General features: G+C 42.2%; 1 protein-coding gene across 3 annotated transcripts in view; it reads right to left on the bottom strand.

Annotated features, from left to right (window-relative positions):
* Positions 1-250: 250 nt before the first annotated feature.
* usp48 (ubiquitin specific peptidase 48) overlaps positions 251-18,752 on the bottom strand; it is a 33,295-nt gene continuing 14,793 nt past the window's right edge. For all 3 annotated transcript variants that reach the window (XM_080001576.1, XM_080001578.1, XM_080001577.1), the window contains 16 exons: positions 15,379-15,579; positions 14,970-15,081; positions 13,073-13,215; positions 12,833-12,907; positions 11,008-11,132; positions 10,604-10,726; positions 10,431-10,492; positions 10,206-10,316; positions 9,332-9,462; positions 8,771-8,877; positions 7,728-7,847; positions 3,437-3,616; positions 3,051-3,176; positions 2,715-2,763; positions 2,575-2,601; positions 251-975 (listed from right to left, as the gene is read on the bottom strand). In XM_080001576.1, the coding sequence (XP_079857702.1) occupies positions 953-975; positions 2,575-2,601; positions 2,715-2,763; positions 3,051-3,176; positions 3,437-3,616; positions 7,728-7,847; positions 8,771-8,877; positions 9,332-9,462; positions 10,206-10,316; positions 10,431-10,492; positions 10,604-10,726; positions 11,008-11,132; positions 12,833-12,907; positions 13,073-13,215; positions 14,970-15,081; positions 15,379-15,579 (1,715 nt within the window). In that variant the 3' untranslated portion in view covers positions 251-952. The remainder of the gene's footprint in view (positions 976-2,574; positions 2,602-2,714; positions 2,764-3,050; positions 3,177-3,436; positions 3,617-7,727; positions 7,848-8,770; positions 8,878-9,331; positions 9,463-10,205; positions 10,317-10,430; positions 10,493-10,603; positions 10,727-11,007; positions 11,133-12,832; positions 12,908-13,072; positions 13,216-14,969; positions 15,082-15,378; positions 15,580-18,752) is intronic.

Genomic DNA, 18,752 nt, shown 5'->3' with positions numbered 1-18,752 from the left:
TCAATAGACTTTCACACGTCCCACTTTACCAATATCCACCATATTGCTAGATAAGGCACGGAAATGTAACTAGTACTAGTTACATGTACTATTTCAGGGGCAGACCAAGGTCAGTCACTACGTTTACAGTTAGTACTCGATAGTCATTGCCTTTAGCAGACTATGCAAACAGTACTACTGCCTTATTCTGTTTCTAATCCCACTCAATTAATTAGGCACTCTGCTCAGAAACATTATCTTTATTGTCCATATGAAATAACATTGAAAAGAATAGTTTAACATTACCTGCAGCCTATTTCTTAACTCAGCAAAGACCAAGGAAGTTTGAACTGTATTCTTGCAGGAACCATCTTCAACATGAAACTTACACCATGTTGCTATGTCTAAATGCCACATAATTCTATAGATTTATTGTTGAGGTAATAAATGTTCAAACATGGAAAGCAGTTATATTTGTAACACTTAACAGTTACTCGTGCATTTTACTTGGATGTATTGGAAGAAATTAAAGTGATACCACAAGTTTCCGCTTGCTGGGAACAAGGATTCTAAAATAACATTTTTGCTTTATTTTTTTGTCATATTAAAATAATAAGAAAAAAAAGTAAAAACAGGTTAGTGACTGTACAAGACGACTGAAGTCAAGCTCCAGACCCAAAGAAATCCATCAACTTCTTCAACCTGTTTATATTTAGTGAGGGAAATCACAAAGTATTGAAAACATAGCGTGGTCTTTAAATATCAAAAGCCAGCAAGATTTTAATATACAGAGAGAACAGTGGGTTTTGCAACATAGTCACAGTTTTATAAAAGAAAACCTACTCAAACTTAAAAAGAAAAAAAAGAACATAAATTAAAGCACTTATTTGTGTATGGACACTTGACAAATTCAAGCTTTTTGATTTTCGTCCAACATCCATCCACTTCAAGCATCGCGGAAATGTGGTTTTCCTCAGTGCCCAAGAAGCCCAGTGCCTGTAAAAACAAAAACACAAACAACCATAAATATTAAACACTGAGACATTATGTTATCCACATATAATATCAGCACAACAAAGACATTAAAACTGCATTAAGCCAAATTCAGATCTGCCAACCTTGGTTAAATATTTTGAGTACCACAATAGTGTAATAGGGAGTCTCTGTGGCTTTTGATTTACTGCAGCTAAATGACTCCATCAGTTATTCATACCGTAGCCGTCTCGTAATGAGGATAATCACATTGTATGCGAGATACTACAGCTGACTATATATAGCCATTTATCTCATTAGGATATACCCCTTGAAATGTATCGTCTCATAGAGTTACCGAACATGTTTACCAACAGGAGCTGATTACAATTTTCTTGGCCGATTCAGATTCATGATTTTTTTAAAGTCTGACCTGCAGATTCCGATTTCCAATCTGCTGTACATCGATGACAAATACATCCCGTGATCTGACCACGCTCAGGTGAAAGGAGAGCTGCACATACGGACTATACTGCAATTTTAACTTAGCACAATAGTGAGATTGCTGATTTTGACACGGTTTATTATTGTTCATTATTCACTATGGAATAATAATAGAACATCAAAACGTCCCTGACTTCCAATAAAATAGAATATGTGACTGTCACCAAGTTTCAGTATACTTCAACCTGTAACTCTCACTGAATAGGACACAACATATAACTAACATGGAAATGTCCAGTTCAAACTTCAACTGAAAGTCTCTTTTACTTTAAGTGCAAATATATATTTATATGGTACTTTGGAAATAAATTGCAATCATAACAAAAATAAATAAAAATAAAATGGCCGACTCTTCTCACTCTCGTTCACTGGAAGTCCTCCTTCGCTCCCAGTGAATTAAACCAACTGAATCAAATCGAACGATTCTATTTGCTGAGTGACTTGTCAAGAACCGAGTCTTAAAAAAAGAGTCAAACTTTTCATCAAGAACAGAGCTCCGCTAAAATGAAAGCAATAGATACAGTCTGCACAATTATGGAATATTTTCAGGCGATCAATAAATAATTGACCTAATCTTCTTTGTTTACCTTGAAGTACCTCGAAACAGCCTACATTTTCTTTCTTTCGCTCTCCTTTCTGAGCGTCATCTATGCAACTACACCACATTATGTTGCAGCGTTTTGTTTTTTTCTTCTTCAGTGAAAACCGACCAAATCCACAGGTTGCAGCATCTGGTCCAATCCGAGGGACATAGTTTAAACACTCAATAAATGTACAATATTGTTTTGTATTTATTGATTTCAGTCATTAAATTACGATATATATGTATTTTTTTGCGTAGTTTCAGCTGGCATTTAGTACCTGCGTATTTTGATTAAGAATTGCTTAGTTGGTACACAAAATGCGTGCAGGATGGCAGCTCTGAAAATTAAATGACAATTGATGTAAACAAACTGACTTGTCAGTCTCCTACAGTGGTCCAGAAGTAACAAAAATAAATGCATTTTCAAAACAGCAATGATTAAGCAAGTAAAGGTGTAGAAAAAGACCCTTGAAAGAAATTTAATGCAATAAAAGCAAGCAGATAGTTTCACTATGATAAACATGTCGAACGCTTACCTTTAAATCCTTCTTCAGGCATCCCGACTGAGAGAGAGAGAGAGAGAGAGAGAGAGAGAGAGATTCAGACATTGTATTAGAAATGGACGTCACCGCGATTCAACTTACCATTCGTCAAAACTGAAAACACCACAGCTTACCCTGATAAACGTCGTCCATTGCTGCATAATCTGCTATGGGTTCGTCAGCCTACGTGCAAAGAAATGCCAGAGTGTAATGCACATATTTGGAGAGATTCCTGTTTTCTGAAACACATTCCACCATGACTAAATTATATGACTGTTTTGACTGCTGAACAGATTATGTGCAATTCTAATGTAATTGTTTCGCACTGAGGCTTATAACCAATGCACGTTACTAGGACTTTAACCACACTGCAACACATGCCTGAAGGATGGGCTTATGTTATAGACTATGCCAAGAACATTCTAGATGTCAGTGTGTCCACTGTGAGGGTGTAGGCCCAGCGATTTTACCTTGAGGCAGATGATGCTTTCAGGGATCACGCCCAGGCTGCCCAGCGTGGCTGAGTCCTCTGTCAGACACTTTCCATCAATGGAGAGATTCTGATCGAACGGCGCCACAGAGAAAGCGTGCATGATCTACATTGACACAGATAGACAGAAATGTTGACATTATATTGTACGCTAACAGACAGTACATTACACACAGCATGACTGCGTAAAAAAAAAAAAAAAAGTTTTGTGCTCAACTAAGTTACCTAAAAATAACCCCTTAAGTGATATTTGATGCCTTAGAAACAGAAATAACTCAAGCAAAAATGGTACTTGACCCTGGTAACAAAGTGGTTCTGGGCTCTGGTGGAGATATAGAATGATATGACGAGTGCAGAGGCTCCCACCTGTATTTTGAGATCCTTGAGCGTCTGATTAGCCGAGACAATGAGCGCTTTCTCGCCTCGGAGTTTCCTGTGCCGTGTGCTTCTCCTTATGCCACCAGCTTTGACCGTGCTGAAGGCACCCGGCCCGGCAGCGGCAGAGCTGCCGTCACTCAGCTTCACACGCTTGGCCCCATCCTCTAACTGGAAAGGGGGAAGAAATTTCCGGCGATGTCAAGCTTACCAAAAATGTGTTTATTGTCCCATTTCAGCATGCAAAAAGACTCATGGACTCTAACTGATAAATCTGCCATTCTTAACTACTTCAATGAACGTTTCCTAGTTAGAGTCTTTACATCCAGATCCAAAACAGCTAAACAAGCAGAGGGTACACGATTCACCACCACCAATTAATTCTACGGTTCAACCATTCACCTTTACTCCTCTTAATGTGAGAGAGCTCCTTAGAGCCCAACTAGATCCTAACAAACCCACAGGTCCTGACAAGCTTGATCCTTACTTTCCCAAGTTAGCTGTAGACTTTATAGCGAAACCTCTGACTTACATTTTTAATCGTACCTTTTCCAACAACGACACTCCTAACACGGAAATCTGCCTATCCACTCTGCTTTTGCCGAGAGGAGACCCCTCAGTTGTTTCTAACTACAGGCCAATCTTTAAATGATGTGTTTTAGCTGAAGTCCTTGAAAAGATTGCTAGTCAACAACTTAAAGAATTTTTAGACACAAATGGTAGTCTATCAAAATCAGTTAGATTTTAGAAAACAACGCAGCACAATAGCCGCTGATATTAAATTGGTAAATTACATTATTAAGGCACTGGACTGCAAAAAAATATTGTGCAGCTCTTTTTATTGATTTGTCCAAGGCTTGACACAGTTAACCATGTCACTTTGGCGGAGAGACTCTACAATATTGGCTTATCTGGGCATGCTGCAAGTTGGTTTCCAAATTACTTATCAGCTCGAACACAATGTGTCGAGTTTGCTGCGTCTTCCTCTTCTTCCTCCCTGTATCAAAGGTGTGCCCCAAGGTTCCATATTAGCACGACTGCTGTTTTCCATATATACTATTAAACTTTGTGATAATTTATCGAATGCTGTGTTTCATTTTTATGCAAATGATAGTTATTAATTGCTCATCCCTTTCAGTAGTACAAACCCTTGAATTCCTGCGGTCTGCCTTTGATGTTGTTCAGTCCCATTTAACTCAACTTAAGTTGGTGTTAAATGCAGACAAATTCAAAGTAATGCTATTTTCAAATGGCAAAGAGTTCAAATCTAATCTTTCTAAGATCTCAAATGCTCAAGGGGTTGAAATTGAAATGGTCACAACATATAACTATTTAGGTATTATTATTGATCAGAAATTATAATTAAATTTACACATCGAATACGGTTTCCAAGCTGAAACTTCAATTAGATTTCTTTTTTAGGAATAAATCCTTTCTCCCTCCAGGCAAGGAAACACTTTATTTCAGCAACATTTTTTACCTTCATTGGATTACTGCGATCTGGTCTTCATGAATGCACCTGACCAGTGCCTTAAGCAGTTGGATACTGTATACCATTGTGCTTTAAATTTTATTACTGGCTGTGGCAATCTTGTACACCACTAAACTCTGTATGCTGCTGCCATCTCTGTATGTCCGCAGACTCTCGCATTGGTTGTCTTTTATATATAAATCTCTCCTTGGGCTGGTTTCTCCTTGTCTATGCCCATACATGTGTAAAAACAAAAATCAATATGGCCTGCGCTCTCACATGTTCCCAGAACAGAATTAGGCAAAAAGGCTTTTAAATATGCTGCCCCTTATTGCTGGAATGGACAGAAGGACCTCCAATTCAAATCCGAGCTGATTACTTTTTGGCAATTTATGTCAATTTTAAAGGATCATGAAAATAGTACTCTTAGTCAATGTGATTGCTCTTAAAATCTCACTAAAATCCCTTTAAAAAATGTGTGCCTGTTTATGCATTATAACTGGATTATTGCCCTTGATCCTGCATTGCATTTGAACTGGATATTGTGTTTGCTCCTTTGTAGCATGTGACAGTTGTATGTCCGTTCCTATTGTTTGTGCTTATTGTTGTAACAATGTTTATGCTGCTCTCCTGGCAAGGTCACTCTTGAAATAGAGATTTTAATCTCAATGAGACTTTTTACCTGGTTAAATAAAGGAGATATTAAATAAAATAAACATTTTTAGTATCACAAAAGTGTAACCAGGAGTCTCTGTGGCATTTGAGTTACTGCAGATAAATTACTCAGTTATTCACATCGTAACCGTCTCGTAACTAGGCTATTCACATCATATGTAAGCTACTACGGCAAACTTTATACAGTATAAAAAATTCTCAATAAGATATACCTCTTGAAATGAATCATCTCGTAAAGTTACCAAACATGCTTACCAACTAGAGTTGCACCGACAGCAATTTTCTTGGCCAATTCCAATTTCTTTTAAGTCTAGCCTGCTAATTCGACCGATTCTGATTTTCATACAATTGTATGTTCATAATAAAACGTTGTGAAATTATTTTGAGTTTATATCCATGGTCTGATTTTGTTATCATTTCGTTTCATTGAGTATATATCTGCTGTACGTCAATGACAAATACATCATGTGATATGATCACGTGAGAGGACAGCTGCACATATGGACTACCGCTGCAATTTTCAGTTACCACAATAGTGAGATTGTTGATTTTGACACTGTTTATTATTGTTCATTATTCACTATGGAACCATAATAGAACATGAAACTGTCCCTGAGTTCCAATAAAATAGAATATGGGACTGTGACCAAGTTTCAGTATAATGCAACCTTTAAACTCCCACTGAGTTTTAGTAGAACACAACATATAAACTCATGGAAATGTCCAGTTCAAACTTCAAATGAAAGTCTCTTTCACTTTTAAGTATAAATATACCTTTCTATTATAGTTATGCTACTTGTCATTCCAAAATAAATTGCAGTAATTAACAAATAATAATAATAAATAGCCGACTCTTCTCACTCTAGTTCACTCGAAGTTCCCTCCTTTGCTCACCATGCATAAACTAGCTGGCGAGCGAAGCTTGTGCACTAGGAACAACCAGAGCAGACGCTCTACCGAAGTTACAGCGATAGATACGCAGTCTGCACAATTTTTGGAATATTGTCTTGGCTGAGCTTGCATTCTGTTACATTTTCTTTCCCTCTCTTTTTTGAGCGTCAACTACTGTCAGAGTTCTCACTGCGTGGTCGGTGAGGTAAACCTGCGTCGCTATTAGGTCCAAAACTGAGAGTATTAAAGATATTTATTCTGCAGAAAAAAGAGAAGGATACATGTGTACTTTAAAATAGTGATGCTGTCCATTCTGCCCTTGCTTCTGCCAAAGAGGGCTTTATACTGTGAGGGGTTGTGTACGATTGGTTTGATGTCATTCACAAGACTCTGCCTCCCGATCACATATCACTTGGTGTTTCCCCTAATACAATGATTTAACAGTCAAACTCCAGTCACAATCTTACTGTGCTATAAACAAACCATAATACTCTGTCAAGCCTCCTGGGGTTATCCTTATCTCTGCACAGGGTGGAGTATAGACGGCATGTGATCTGGTCTTTACAGTACAGTAAGGCATTATCTTAATTGGCATTATCAGTCTCTCTTTAATGTGAGCTCGGAGCTCTCCAAGTGAGTCTTTAAAAACCCAAGACAATGTGTTTTAAAAGTACCTAAGATACAAAAATCGTCTAAGACATTTCAAACATCATTCAAAGCATTACAGGTACTCCTCACTTAATGACCGAGTTCCATTCCTAGGACCAGGTCGCTATGGCGAATTGGTCGATAAGCGAGGACCCGTGTTATTTCACAGTAAGGGGGCATGGCAATTGCGAACGCTAGTGTAGTGAATACTGAAAGACTGCAGGAACGAGACTGAGAAAGGTGATGCGCGATGAGATGCTTGACGCTGAGACGCCGCGGTATTGTACACAGCGCACAATACCAACGGGTTGGAGAGCTGGTCGTACGTCCGAACGGACATCAAACTGGTAGCTCGTTAAGTGAGGGGGTCTCTCTCTCTCTCTCTCTCTCTCTCTCTCTCTCTCTCTCTCTCTCTCTCTCTCTCTCTCTCTCTCTCTCTCTCTCTCTCTCTCTCTCTCTCTCTCTCTCTCTCTCTCTCTCTCTCTCTCTCTCTCTCTCTCTCTCTCTCTCTCTCTCTCTCTCTCTCTCTCTCTCTCAGCAAAATGTCATGATGATACTGGCGTATCAGAGATTGCATTGGGATTTCCTGAAGCTTACCTGACTGAAATCCAGGTCTCCCTCCCTATCCATCTTTGGGGGCTCCTCTTTCTGCTCCTCTTTCTCCTCCTCTGCCTCTGAGCTGCTAGCGTTGTGCTCAGGAGCGGCCTCCTTCATAACCTACACCGTGCAGAAGGATACAAAACAAGTGGATTCTCTCCATTAAGGACTGAGGACCACAGCATCATGTAACTGGTCTCATTTTGCGCTCTTTTGAGCACTCATACAAGCAGTTAAACAGATCTTTATTTATCAATATGTAGTGGTGTCACAGTAAGCGATTTAACAATGTTATGTTCAGTATTGATTCATTTAACAATCATGTATGTGACAGCGACTGGTGAAAGGTGTACCAAGCCGGGAAACACGATGTCCTGCAAATCAACAAAAACGTTTTTTCCCCCCCCATATAATGAAAGTTGAAATGTTGGAGAACCCACTCAACATAACATACAGCAGTTTTAGGATCACAAAATACTTCACTTCATTTGCATCTTTTGTTTCACTGGCTGTTGTTCCAGAGTTTCCGGTGAAACCCCTCCCATAAACAAAACACAACACAGCGTCATTGTCAACAGACATGCTTGTTTTAGGAACTTGATCATTCTATTTATCTCTACTTCATTCATCTATTTTGATCTACGACGACCGAAAGTTTCACAGAACCACATACGCAATTATTATTATTATTTTTTGCTCGTTTTAGTGACTCATTTTATCGAATCTCAAACTGTTCTATTCATATCGTATATAATGGTTAAAGTTTATTTTAATTTATATTTAGCAATTTAAAAATGTCAGCTCTGCAATTTTGTTTCCTGAGGGCTGACCCGCTGACTATAACAGCTAGTCTAGTGGGGGAGTGGTTGGGGGTGGAGTTAACCAGCTATTAATCCCACCCATTATCTGCCTCTAAAGTGTGAAAAATTTCAGGATCTTTCAGGGAGATTTTGACCTTGGCCTACTTGGGAACCAAAACACCAGACTCATATTATTATGATTAAAGATTTTGGCATTTTTACACAATGTTTTGCTCCTTTTACCCTCTTGTCTTCCAACACCTTGCGGACATAGATGGTGGCCTGCGTGTACTCTCTCAGGTCTCTCTGTTGCTGGAAGATGAAGCCCTCTCGACACTCCCAACATAGATCTGGACACATGCACGAAACAGAATCCAAACATAAAAAGCCACGTGAAAAATGCGGTTGATTTATGGACCTGTGCACAGAAACCTTTTGTGTGAGGAAACAAGAATGTAGCTAGGCTGGAGAATTTAGTGCATCGGACCGCATTCATGTGTATTTTAAGCAGTGCAAAAGAAAATAAATGGTGATCATTCAAATTTGCCACTTTGACTGTTGTACTAAACTGAGCTGTGTCCGTTAGACCCTTTAATATCACCCAGATTGCAACATCACAATCCCCTTAGAGTAAAGTACAAAGTGGTTACTCACAAGTAAATGCTTTTTGGACTGGAGTTAGACCTCACAGAAGATAAGAGCTATTTGTGCAAAATTCAACCAAATGGTAATTTTTTTTGCCAATTCCTCTTGTAAATAAAGCACGAGAGCTACTTCATGGGCAGTCATGCCTCTCCTACGTACCAGGCTGTGTGCTGTACTGTGTGGTGGAGCTGCTGGGCGTGGCCTGTCTGGAGTAGTGGATGGAGATTGGCTGGTCCACCATGAAGAGTCTGCTAATCACCTCCCACTCGCTGGGCCAGATCAGAGCTATACTGTGCAGGAAGGAACATCACCACATGAGACCACAACAACCGGCACAACACCAGAGAGCCAAGCACAAACACATGCAGGTGGGTCGCAGCAGACATTAATTGGGTGGCTAATTCAACACAGAATTTCTTCCTTAGTCTTGTAAAACGATGTGATTGACCACAGTCAACCCTCAAGGTCACACGAGGGAGCTCATGTAGACGTAGGCTACCAACGAAACATATTGTTGTATGCTACAATAACACTGAATGTATTGTTAAAATGTAGACTACATGCTGCTAACATTGGTGAAAATACACCATTTGATTTATTGATAAGAGAAAATTTTAAAAAAAAGCAATAAACCCCACCTGGGTGTAATTATTGGGCTTCATTTATCAACATGTAAGTAAAATGGCAAAATACCGTCACAAGCATGAAAAAGACATTTTGTAAAAATGGGTGGTTTACCTATTCAAGCTACAATATCAGTAAAGCATTAACGGTTGTGACATTTTCCAGTAATATTCATTTATACACAAATTTCCTCTGCTAACTTTATAGAGAAGGCACATTGTTCATTGGGTTGTCATTCTTAAAAAGTGGGTCCCCAGAATGCTACTATCCTATACCACATTATTACATAATGTTTTGTTTTCTTTAGTTTGTGTTTAAAAAAACCCAAAACTGTTGGCTGCAGGAACTACAGAACATCCCTGTATAGCGAGATAACAGGTCAAGGGATATCTAGCTCAGGAAGACTCACTGTTGGGCATCTCCGTTGACAAGGGAGTCGTATGTGAACATGAAGCCCCCGTGGGGACAGAGGAGCAGACTGTTGCCTATGCTCGACACCGGAGAGGATTTGGTGGGCCTCCTGGAGAGGAAGGGATGACAAACGCAGAGAGAGACCGACACAGAGTTGAGACAGAGTTGAGTTGAGAGAATTTTATATTTGTGTGAAAGATACCGAGAAAGAACAAGCACATACCTGATGAATTTCTTCCACTCGTCCACAAAATAAAGCGGAACTATATAGAGAACATCCATGTCCTGAAATGACAAAAATGTATTGCACAATGTAAATATATTTTTTTCCCTGACCTCAATTTGAGCCAAACACCTCAGCAGATAAGAGGAGACCAATGGGCTCCAGGTTCGTACCTGAGGCCACTTGGTAAGCGTGGGTCTGTTCTTCTCCTGGAAAAGGTTTAGCAGCTGACTCTTCTGGTCCAGGGCCATCATCTTGCTCACCGCCTCATTGTCCTTCTCCTCCTGCTCCAGCGTCTGAGTACGGAAACGGCATGTCACATGTCATCACATTTTATATTATAAATAAGCAGGAAGCTGAAAGCATCATTTTTGGGGGCGGCATCTTCAGTGTTTCAGATTTTGCCATTAACAACGGATCTCTTTTCTGTAAAAAACAAAATGGTGTACTGTGTCTCTGTGGCCATGTTTGAATCAATGTGGTGCTTCATCTGCAAACTGTTCTACATTGACCTCACTGTCGTTTTGCAAGCTTGTTTATTTTCCTAAAATACAACAGAATTTTGCAGTGGACTCACCACACACTGAGGACATGATTCTTGCTGTTGGGTAAATTCTGGTGCTTTAGGGAAGTAGGCCCGCAGTTTGATCCACACCTCAGAGGACACCAGCCTCCGCTCAGTCTCCAGGATGCTCAGGCCTCCTGGGGTCGCACGCGCACACACACACACACACACACACACACACACACACACACACACGCACACACACACACACACACACACACACACACACACACACACACACACACTTTTATGAGATTTTTGTGGTAAATTCCCCATTTGTAAGCTAAACTGGAACAAGCCACAGTAAAGGTCAGAAGATGGCAAGACCTTTTGGATTTGCTTTGGAGTACTAATGTATTGGATAGCACCATGGCAGGAAACAATGCAGTCACATCCAGTTTGTGCATTACACAAATCAGAAAAATATTTACTATGGTAGTGGACATTGAGTTCCTCTCCACTACAGCACTGCTAAATGTAATGTTTATGTTATGTTTATCATCCGCATAATGCTATGCGGATGATACTCAACTCTATCTGTCCTTCCGCCCGACGACCCCACTGTCTCGACGCGGATCTCGGATTGTCTCGCTGACATATCCACGTGGATGAAGGATTATCATCTTCAACTAAATCTGGCGAAAACGGAACTGCTGGTCTTCCCGGCCAAACAAGGCATTTATCACAACATTGATATTAAAATTGACTCTCTATCTCTTGTTCCTACCAAGGCTGCGAGGAATCTTGGTGTCATTATTGATGACCAACTGACATTCTCGGACCATGTTGCCGCCGTCTCCCGGTCCTGCCGCTTCGCACTACTCAACATCCGTAAAGTCAGGCCGTACCTGACCCAATATGCCACTCAACTGCTGGTACAAACCTTGGTGATGTCCCGTCTCGACTACTGCAAAGCCCTCTTAACAGGCTTGCCGGCCTGTGCGGTGAAGCCACTACAGATAATACAGAATGCAGCAGCGCGACTGGTGTTCAACCAGCCAAAGAGGGCACATGTCACTCCGCTGCTCATCGAGCTCCACTGGTTACCTGTAGCCGCTCACATCAAGTCTCTTATGCTGGCCTACAGAGTGATTGCTGGGAACGCTCCACCTACTTAAATGCTCTTGTAAGAGCACATGTTGCCCCCCGGATGCTGCGCTCGTCAAATGAGCGTCGCCTGGCTCTGCCGGCCATACAGCCACGGCAATCCAGGCTATTCTCATTTGTAGTTCCACGTTGGTGGAACGAGCTGCCAAAAATGACCAGAGCAGGGACCTCCCTCTCTGTCTTTAAGAAGCACTTGAAGACCCAGCTCTTCAGTGAGTACCTCCTGTCCTAACCTACAATTACTTAGCACTACCTAGCAGTATTTATTGTTACACTAATGTTGTTGTTACACTAATCTCTGTCGCAATGTAGCTTGAATGTTATTCTCCCTTGTAAGTCGCTTTGGATAAAAGCGTCTGCTAAATGACAAAATGTAAATGTAATGTCAGGAGTTAAAGGTCTGTTACAGACATAAGTTCATGCCGTTGTTTTTCCACACTATTTGTAAGGGTTTAAGTTTAACTTTTAAAGTTTGAAACACTGGTTTCCAAAGGGAATACGACTTGTTACTGCAATGTATCAGGACAACCACACAGCGGCGATATGAAGTCCTGTACTGATTTCTACATTATTGGCAACGTTGTGAGCTAAAACCGCTCTCCGTTTTAGGCAAAACAAAAATCTTTCAGAGGTGACTGGAAATATTGCTAACCTTCGCAAACAATTCCTCAACAAAAATGTTCGCTAAGAGTGAGTATGTGTATGTGCGTGTGAGTGTGTATGAACATACCATGACTGCAAATGATGTCCTCATTGAATGTCTTCATCACCTCCTCTGAGCTTTCCTGGAGCTCTGGGCCATATTCTACAATAAGACCATCGAATGCAGCACCAAAGTGGAGATAGATTAAAATCATTTGAGGAGGCACGGAAAGCAATCAGACATTTTGGAAAACAAATCCCAAAAGGGTGAAAAGGTTCGAGACTTGCTTTGCGATGCAATCCCTGGTGTATTAGACACAGAGCGTACCTTTGTTGTTGGTGCTGTGTGCTCCCTGGCCATTGGTCTGTCCAAAGCTGTGCATTGTTTCCTGCTCGTCCTCCTCCAGCTGCTCCATGGCAAGCTGCCTCCAGCTGCGAAGGGACGCCTTGCCAACCCAGTAGCCTTCCCCACTGACACACAAACACGTACATATTTTATTATGGCACTCAGGACTCCCAAGTCTATTTGAGGTTGATTCTGGCTTTACAAAACAAAATTCAAGGACTTTCAAGTATTTCTTCAGCACATTTTTTTCCATTTTCAGGGACTTATAATCAAAATAACAAATAATATAATATCTCAAACAAATAATCAATTTGCAATGTCACACACACAACATTAAAACTACTGACAGGTGAAGTGAATCACATTTATCATCTCATTCCAATGGCACCTGTCAAGGGGTGAGATATATTAGGCAGCCAGTAAAGAGTCAGTTCTTGAAGTTGAAGTGTTGGAAGCAGAAAAAAATTGGCAAGTGTAAGGATCTGAGCAACTTTGACAAGGGCCAAATTGTGTGACTGGGTCAGAGCATCTCCAAAGCGGCAGGTCTTGTGGGGTGCTCCCGGTATGAAATGGTTAGTGCCTACAAAAAGTGGTCCAAGGAAGGACAACCGGTGAATCAGCGACAGGGTCATGAGTGCCCAAAGCTCATTGATGCGCGTGGGGAGCGAAGGCTAGCCCATAGTCCGATCCCACAGAAGAACTACTGGAGCACAAATTGCTGAAAAAGTCAATGTTGGCTACATAGAAAGGTGTCAGAACACACAATGCATCGCAGCTTGCTGCATATTGGGCTGCGTAACCGCAGACTGGTCAGAGTGCCCATGCTGAGCCCTGTCCACTGAAAAAGCGCCATGGCGCAATCGGCATATGAGCGTCAGAACTGGACCATGGAGCAATGGAAGAAGGTGGCCTTGTCTGATGAATCCTATTTTCTGTTCCATCCTGTGGATGGCTGCGTGCCTGTGCATTTTTACCTGGGGAAGAGATGGCACCAGGATACACTATGGGAAGAAGACAAGCCGGCAGAGGCAGTGTGATGCTCTGGGCAATGTTCTGCTGGGACACCTTGGGTCCTGGCATTCATGTGGATGTTACTTTGACACACACACACACACACACACACACACACACACACACACACACACACACACACACACACACACACACACACACACACACACACACACACACACACACACACACACACACACACACGGCTTTCGGGTGAAATTTATGGAAAATGTAAAAGGTTCACGGTACAGTGATATAATATCATGAAAGTAGGGCATTTAAGTAGAATCATGCAATGGTGATTTCCTCATCTCAAACAATTTATTGAAACAAAAGCCAACAACAGCGGTGGGTATACCACAACAAAAACATGACAAGTTATGTCTCAATAACTTGTCATGTGCCCTTGAGCATCAATTACAGCTTGACAACAACGTCTCATGCTGTTCACAAGTCGACTTATTGTCTGCTGAGGCATGGAACCCCACTCTTCTTGAAGGGCGGCCCTCAGGTCATTGAGGTTCTGGGGCACAGAGTTACAAGCCTCTACACAGCGACTCAGCTGATCCCATAGGTTTTCTATGGGATTCAGGTCTGGAGAAAGTGCAGGCCACTACATTTGAGGTACCCCAGTCTCCAGCAGCATATTTTAAGGTCACGTCACATCCAGTGATATTGAAAGAAAATTTTGCTGGTGATACCGGGCTCAAAGATTCACTGATCTGTCATTTCGATGTAAAGTGAGACCCCAACTACTTTTCACACATATACTTCACAAATCACTATACTCAAAGAATTGCACAACATATTAAATGTACAGGTAATATATCGTGACAGAGTAATGTTAATCGTCCCACAGTGTTTTCACCTGAGTGTGCGCTTGACCAGGTTGGTGACCTCTCTGTAGTCCTCGTTGAGCTGGTTCTTCAGCCGCAGAACCCTGCATCGCTCGCCCACGCATTCCCTACACAAAGAGGAGCCTTGCACGCACACACAGACAACATGAATTTAAGACAGATTTGACAAAATTACACATTTTTATTTCACAGTAAATGGGTGTGACAGTTTGAATGTCATTTTTTGCCAAGTTCCATTTTAACTTTTGGCACAAAACTGTAAGCTACCGTTCAGAAAGAGTTGGATTTGTTATTGTACAGACAATTTCATTTGAAAAGTAGATTATTGAAAACTTTAACTATTAGGTTACAAAGGAATTCCATCAATATACGCCCGCCTTCTTTTTTGTTAAGAAAACAGAATGAGTCTGTGCGGCTCACCGTCCAGCTGTGGCCCGCCACCATAGCGCTGGTACAGGAGCATGGCCGCGGGCAGGGACACCCGCTTGGCCTCCCCCACCTTGTCCGGGTGGAGTTTGCCGTGGGAGCACAGGAAGAGGGAGTTGTCGATTGCCTTGGTGGCGGTGGAGTCATCCAACCACTTCTTTAGCCAGTCAAGGGGGACAAATTCATATGGCTGTCCTGGGGGGGGGGGGTGTCAGTCGTAAATGTGATGTTCACAAATATTATCTGTCAATGACATACAACAATTTATTGGTCCATATTCACTAGAGGTGTCACAATATCTGTCAATGACATACACAACAATTTATTGGTCCATATTCACTGTCAGGTGTCACGATTCCGATTCAAAATCGAAAATCCATCGAAACTAGCGTTCGATTATGAACTTATAAGCAGGTTCCCGATTCCTCCTATATTTTTGTGGATAATATTGTCCGACATGGTTGTCATATTGGGGTGGTCAAGATCCGCCGGTAAACAAATGCAGTGTGCGCTGGGGGGTGTGGTCCCGTGAGGAGTCGAGGCTCGCTGGGCTCCTAACAGACTTTCATTCAATTTGGTTCGGAGTTAGGCAAGGGACTGTCCCCCCCAAAGAAAAAATCATTACGGTCTTTTATTTATTGGAACTTACAGTCTATTTATGCTACTTAAACACATGTACAAACTAAGGATGTTAAAATGTGCTGACCAACTGTCTCCGAGTTCTCCATGTCAACAGTAAAGTCGAAAACCTTTAGTTTTTGTAAAGGCCTATTCAAAACATTCTACAAACTTTACTGTTTTCCAAACAAAGCCTATTCAAAATGTTCAAATTAAAATACAAAACTAACGGTACTGTTAATGTTTGCACCGCCACTGCAGTGTGCACTACAGGAGTTTCGCTTTCTCACTTTGCGTGCTTGAAAATGGAAAGCTCCCATAAGATTCGGAGGGTCTCATGAAACCACGCAGCAAAATGAAAGTGATGAAAGATCACATGAATCCGAATTAAAGATCCCACCTGGGCCGGCGTGCAGGAGCCCTGCCACCTCCAGCTTTGTGTGTATATATGTGTAACACTTTTTAGTCAAGCTCAGTGTGGATCCCAGGCTGGGCTGCTTTTCCCACTTCCTGGTTGGCTCTGTCGACAACCCTGATTGGAGAGGCACCCGGTCCAGCACTCCAATACAGACGGTTCAATTAGTGAATTGAATCTACAAATGTTTGGCCAGCTTGTCAGTGGAGGCAGCTGTGATTTGATGTGAGCAGTTCGCCACTGTGTCTCCTGTTCTGCCTTCAGACTCTGTGTAGGCTTGATTTCAATGTTACTTGAGGCATTAGTTTAACTACCTTGGGACTGGGCCATGTATAGTTTCCTGTTAAGCACCGACAACCGACTAAGATTTTCTTTGTTAACACACTAGATGCAGTGCTGCTGTTTTGACTGTTTTTGGCTGGCTCTTGTTTTAAGCAGCTTGGCGCCACCCCTTGTGGTCGCCTTCGCGAATGCTCCGTTTTAGAATACTAGGTCCCTCTAAAACTCATCAGCAGTGACCTATGACCGCAATGCACTCGTGGATCCCGGTCGTGGACTTGTGGATCATGTGAGAACAACTTTGGGACATTTTATCTACTGATCCAGAGTGGCCGGTAGAGATTCTACGCGCCAACATGATCAACAAGGACAATAACATCAATGCAGTCGCTGTTCCATGGGTGGGCCGATGGAGAAAACACCGTGAAAAGCGAGGCGGCATTCAGATCAGAATGAGGACACAACCTTACCATCGACCTCTGCCCAGCATCCTTCTTGCCAAGGTCCAGTCCCTGGAAAACAAGATGGATGACCTCCAGGCAAGGATTACATTCCAAAGGAATGCAGAGCACTATTGGACCCATATGATGTGTTGTGCGGACTTCAAAACAAACATCCTGACGCACTTTGGTGGTGGCTGGGGACTTTAACAGGGCGAACCTTAATAAAGTTCTGCCTAATTTCCATCAACACATCATGTGTGCCACCAGGGGAGATAGAACTTTGAACCACTGCTATACACTGTACAAAAACGGATTCAAGACCGTCTCGCTCCCTGCTGTCGGCAAATCAGACCATGCCGCCATCTTGTTGCTTCCTTCCGGACGTAAAGCAGTGGTCAGACCAATCAGAGGCCGCGGTTCAGGACACTCTGAATGTTGCTGACTGGGACATGTTTCAATCAAGGTCCAGTGAAATCAGCGAGTTTACGGAAGTAGCTATGAGCTTCATAGCCATGATAGCGGACAGTATCGTTCCCACAGAGAAAGTTTGTATATTTCCTAACCAGAAACCGTGGGTCGATAAATCCATCCGCGGCACTCTGAATGCTCGCACGGCCGCTTACAATGAAGGTCTTGTTCTGGAAATATGGACAATTACAAAGCAGCATCATCAACTGCGGAGGGCAGTGAAGGATGCTAAACGGATATACAGAGAAAGTGATTGAAGATTTAAGAGGTTTATTTGTCACATACATACTTTCATACATATATGCAGTGAAATGTCTTTGCAACGCACCTGGATATTATGCCTAATAGTTACTTAACCAAACATAATAGATAACCTACGGTCCAGACCAGACGCTTGTGGCATCAGCCTTAAACCACGCACAAAAGTAGTTCAGTTTGTTGGCTAGGGAGGCGTCCACACTCGTGGCTGGGGAGGGCCTGCTCTTGTAGTTAGTAATAGTCCACAGCCCCTCCCCAGCCACGAATGCGGATGCCTTCCTAGCCAACAAACTGAACTCCTTTTATGCGCGGTTTAAGGCTGGCAACAACACAGCTCGCTCGCTGGTTAATTGGCGTTACACAGCTGGGGAAGAGCACACTCTCTCAGTGTATGAGCATGACATCAGGAGGGCTCTGATGCATGTGAACACCAAGAGTGGAATGGATGGCTGACCTGTCACTCTTGTGCCAGGACAACAGCCTCCCCCTGAACGTCAGCAAAACTAAGGAGGCTTAATGTTGACTTTGGTGATTAATGGGACTTCTGTCAACAGGGTGAGCAGCTTCAAGTACCTGGGAGTCCACATCACGGAGGACTTAACATGGACTATACATAACTATTCCAGATGGCATATCTGGGCGAGTACTGAAGACCTGTGCTAACCAGCTAGTCCCGTTGCTCACTAGGATATTCAATAACTCCCTAGACGAGTTGGTGGTCCTGTCCTACTTGAAGAGGTCCACCATTATCCCTGTGCCAAAGAATGCCTCTCCAGCCTGCTAGAATGACCACCATCCGGTGGCCCCTCACCTTGGTGGTCATGAAGTACTTTGATAGGCTGATTAAGGATTACATCAGCGCCTCACCTGCATCATTGACTCGCTGC

Source organism: Zeus faber, assembly GCF_960531495.2.
Source record: "Zeus faber genome assembly, chromosome: 5".
NCBI lineage: Eukaryota > Metazoa > Chordata > Actinopteri > Zeiformes > Zeidae > Zeus > Zeus faber.
Note: the sequence above shows the minus strand (reverse complement) of the source record. Positions and strands in the feature narration are given on the sequence as shown.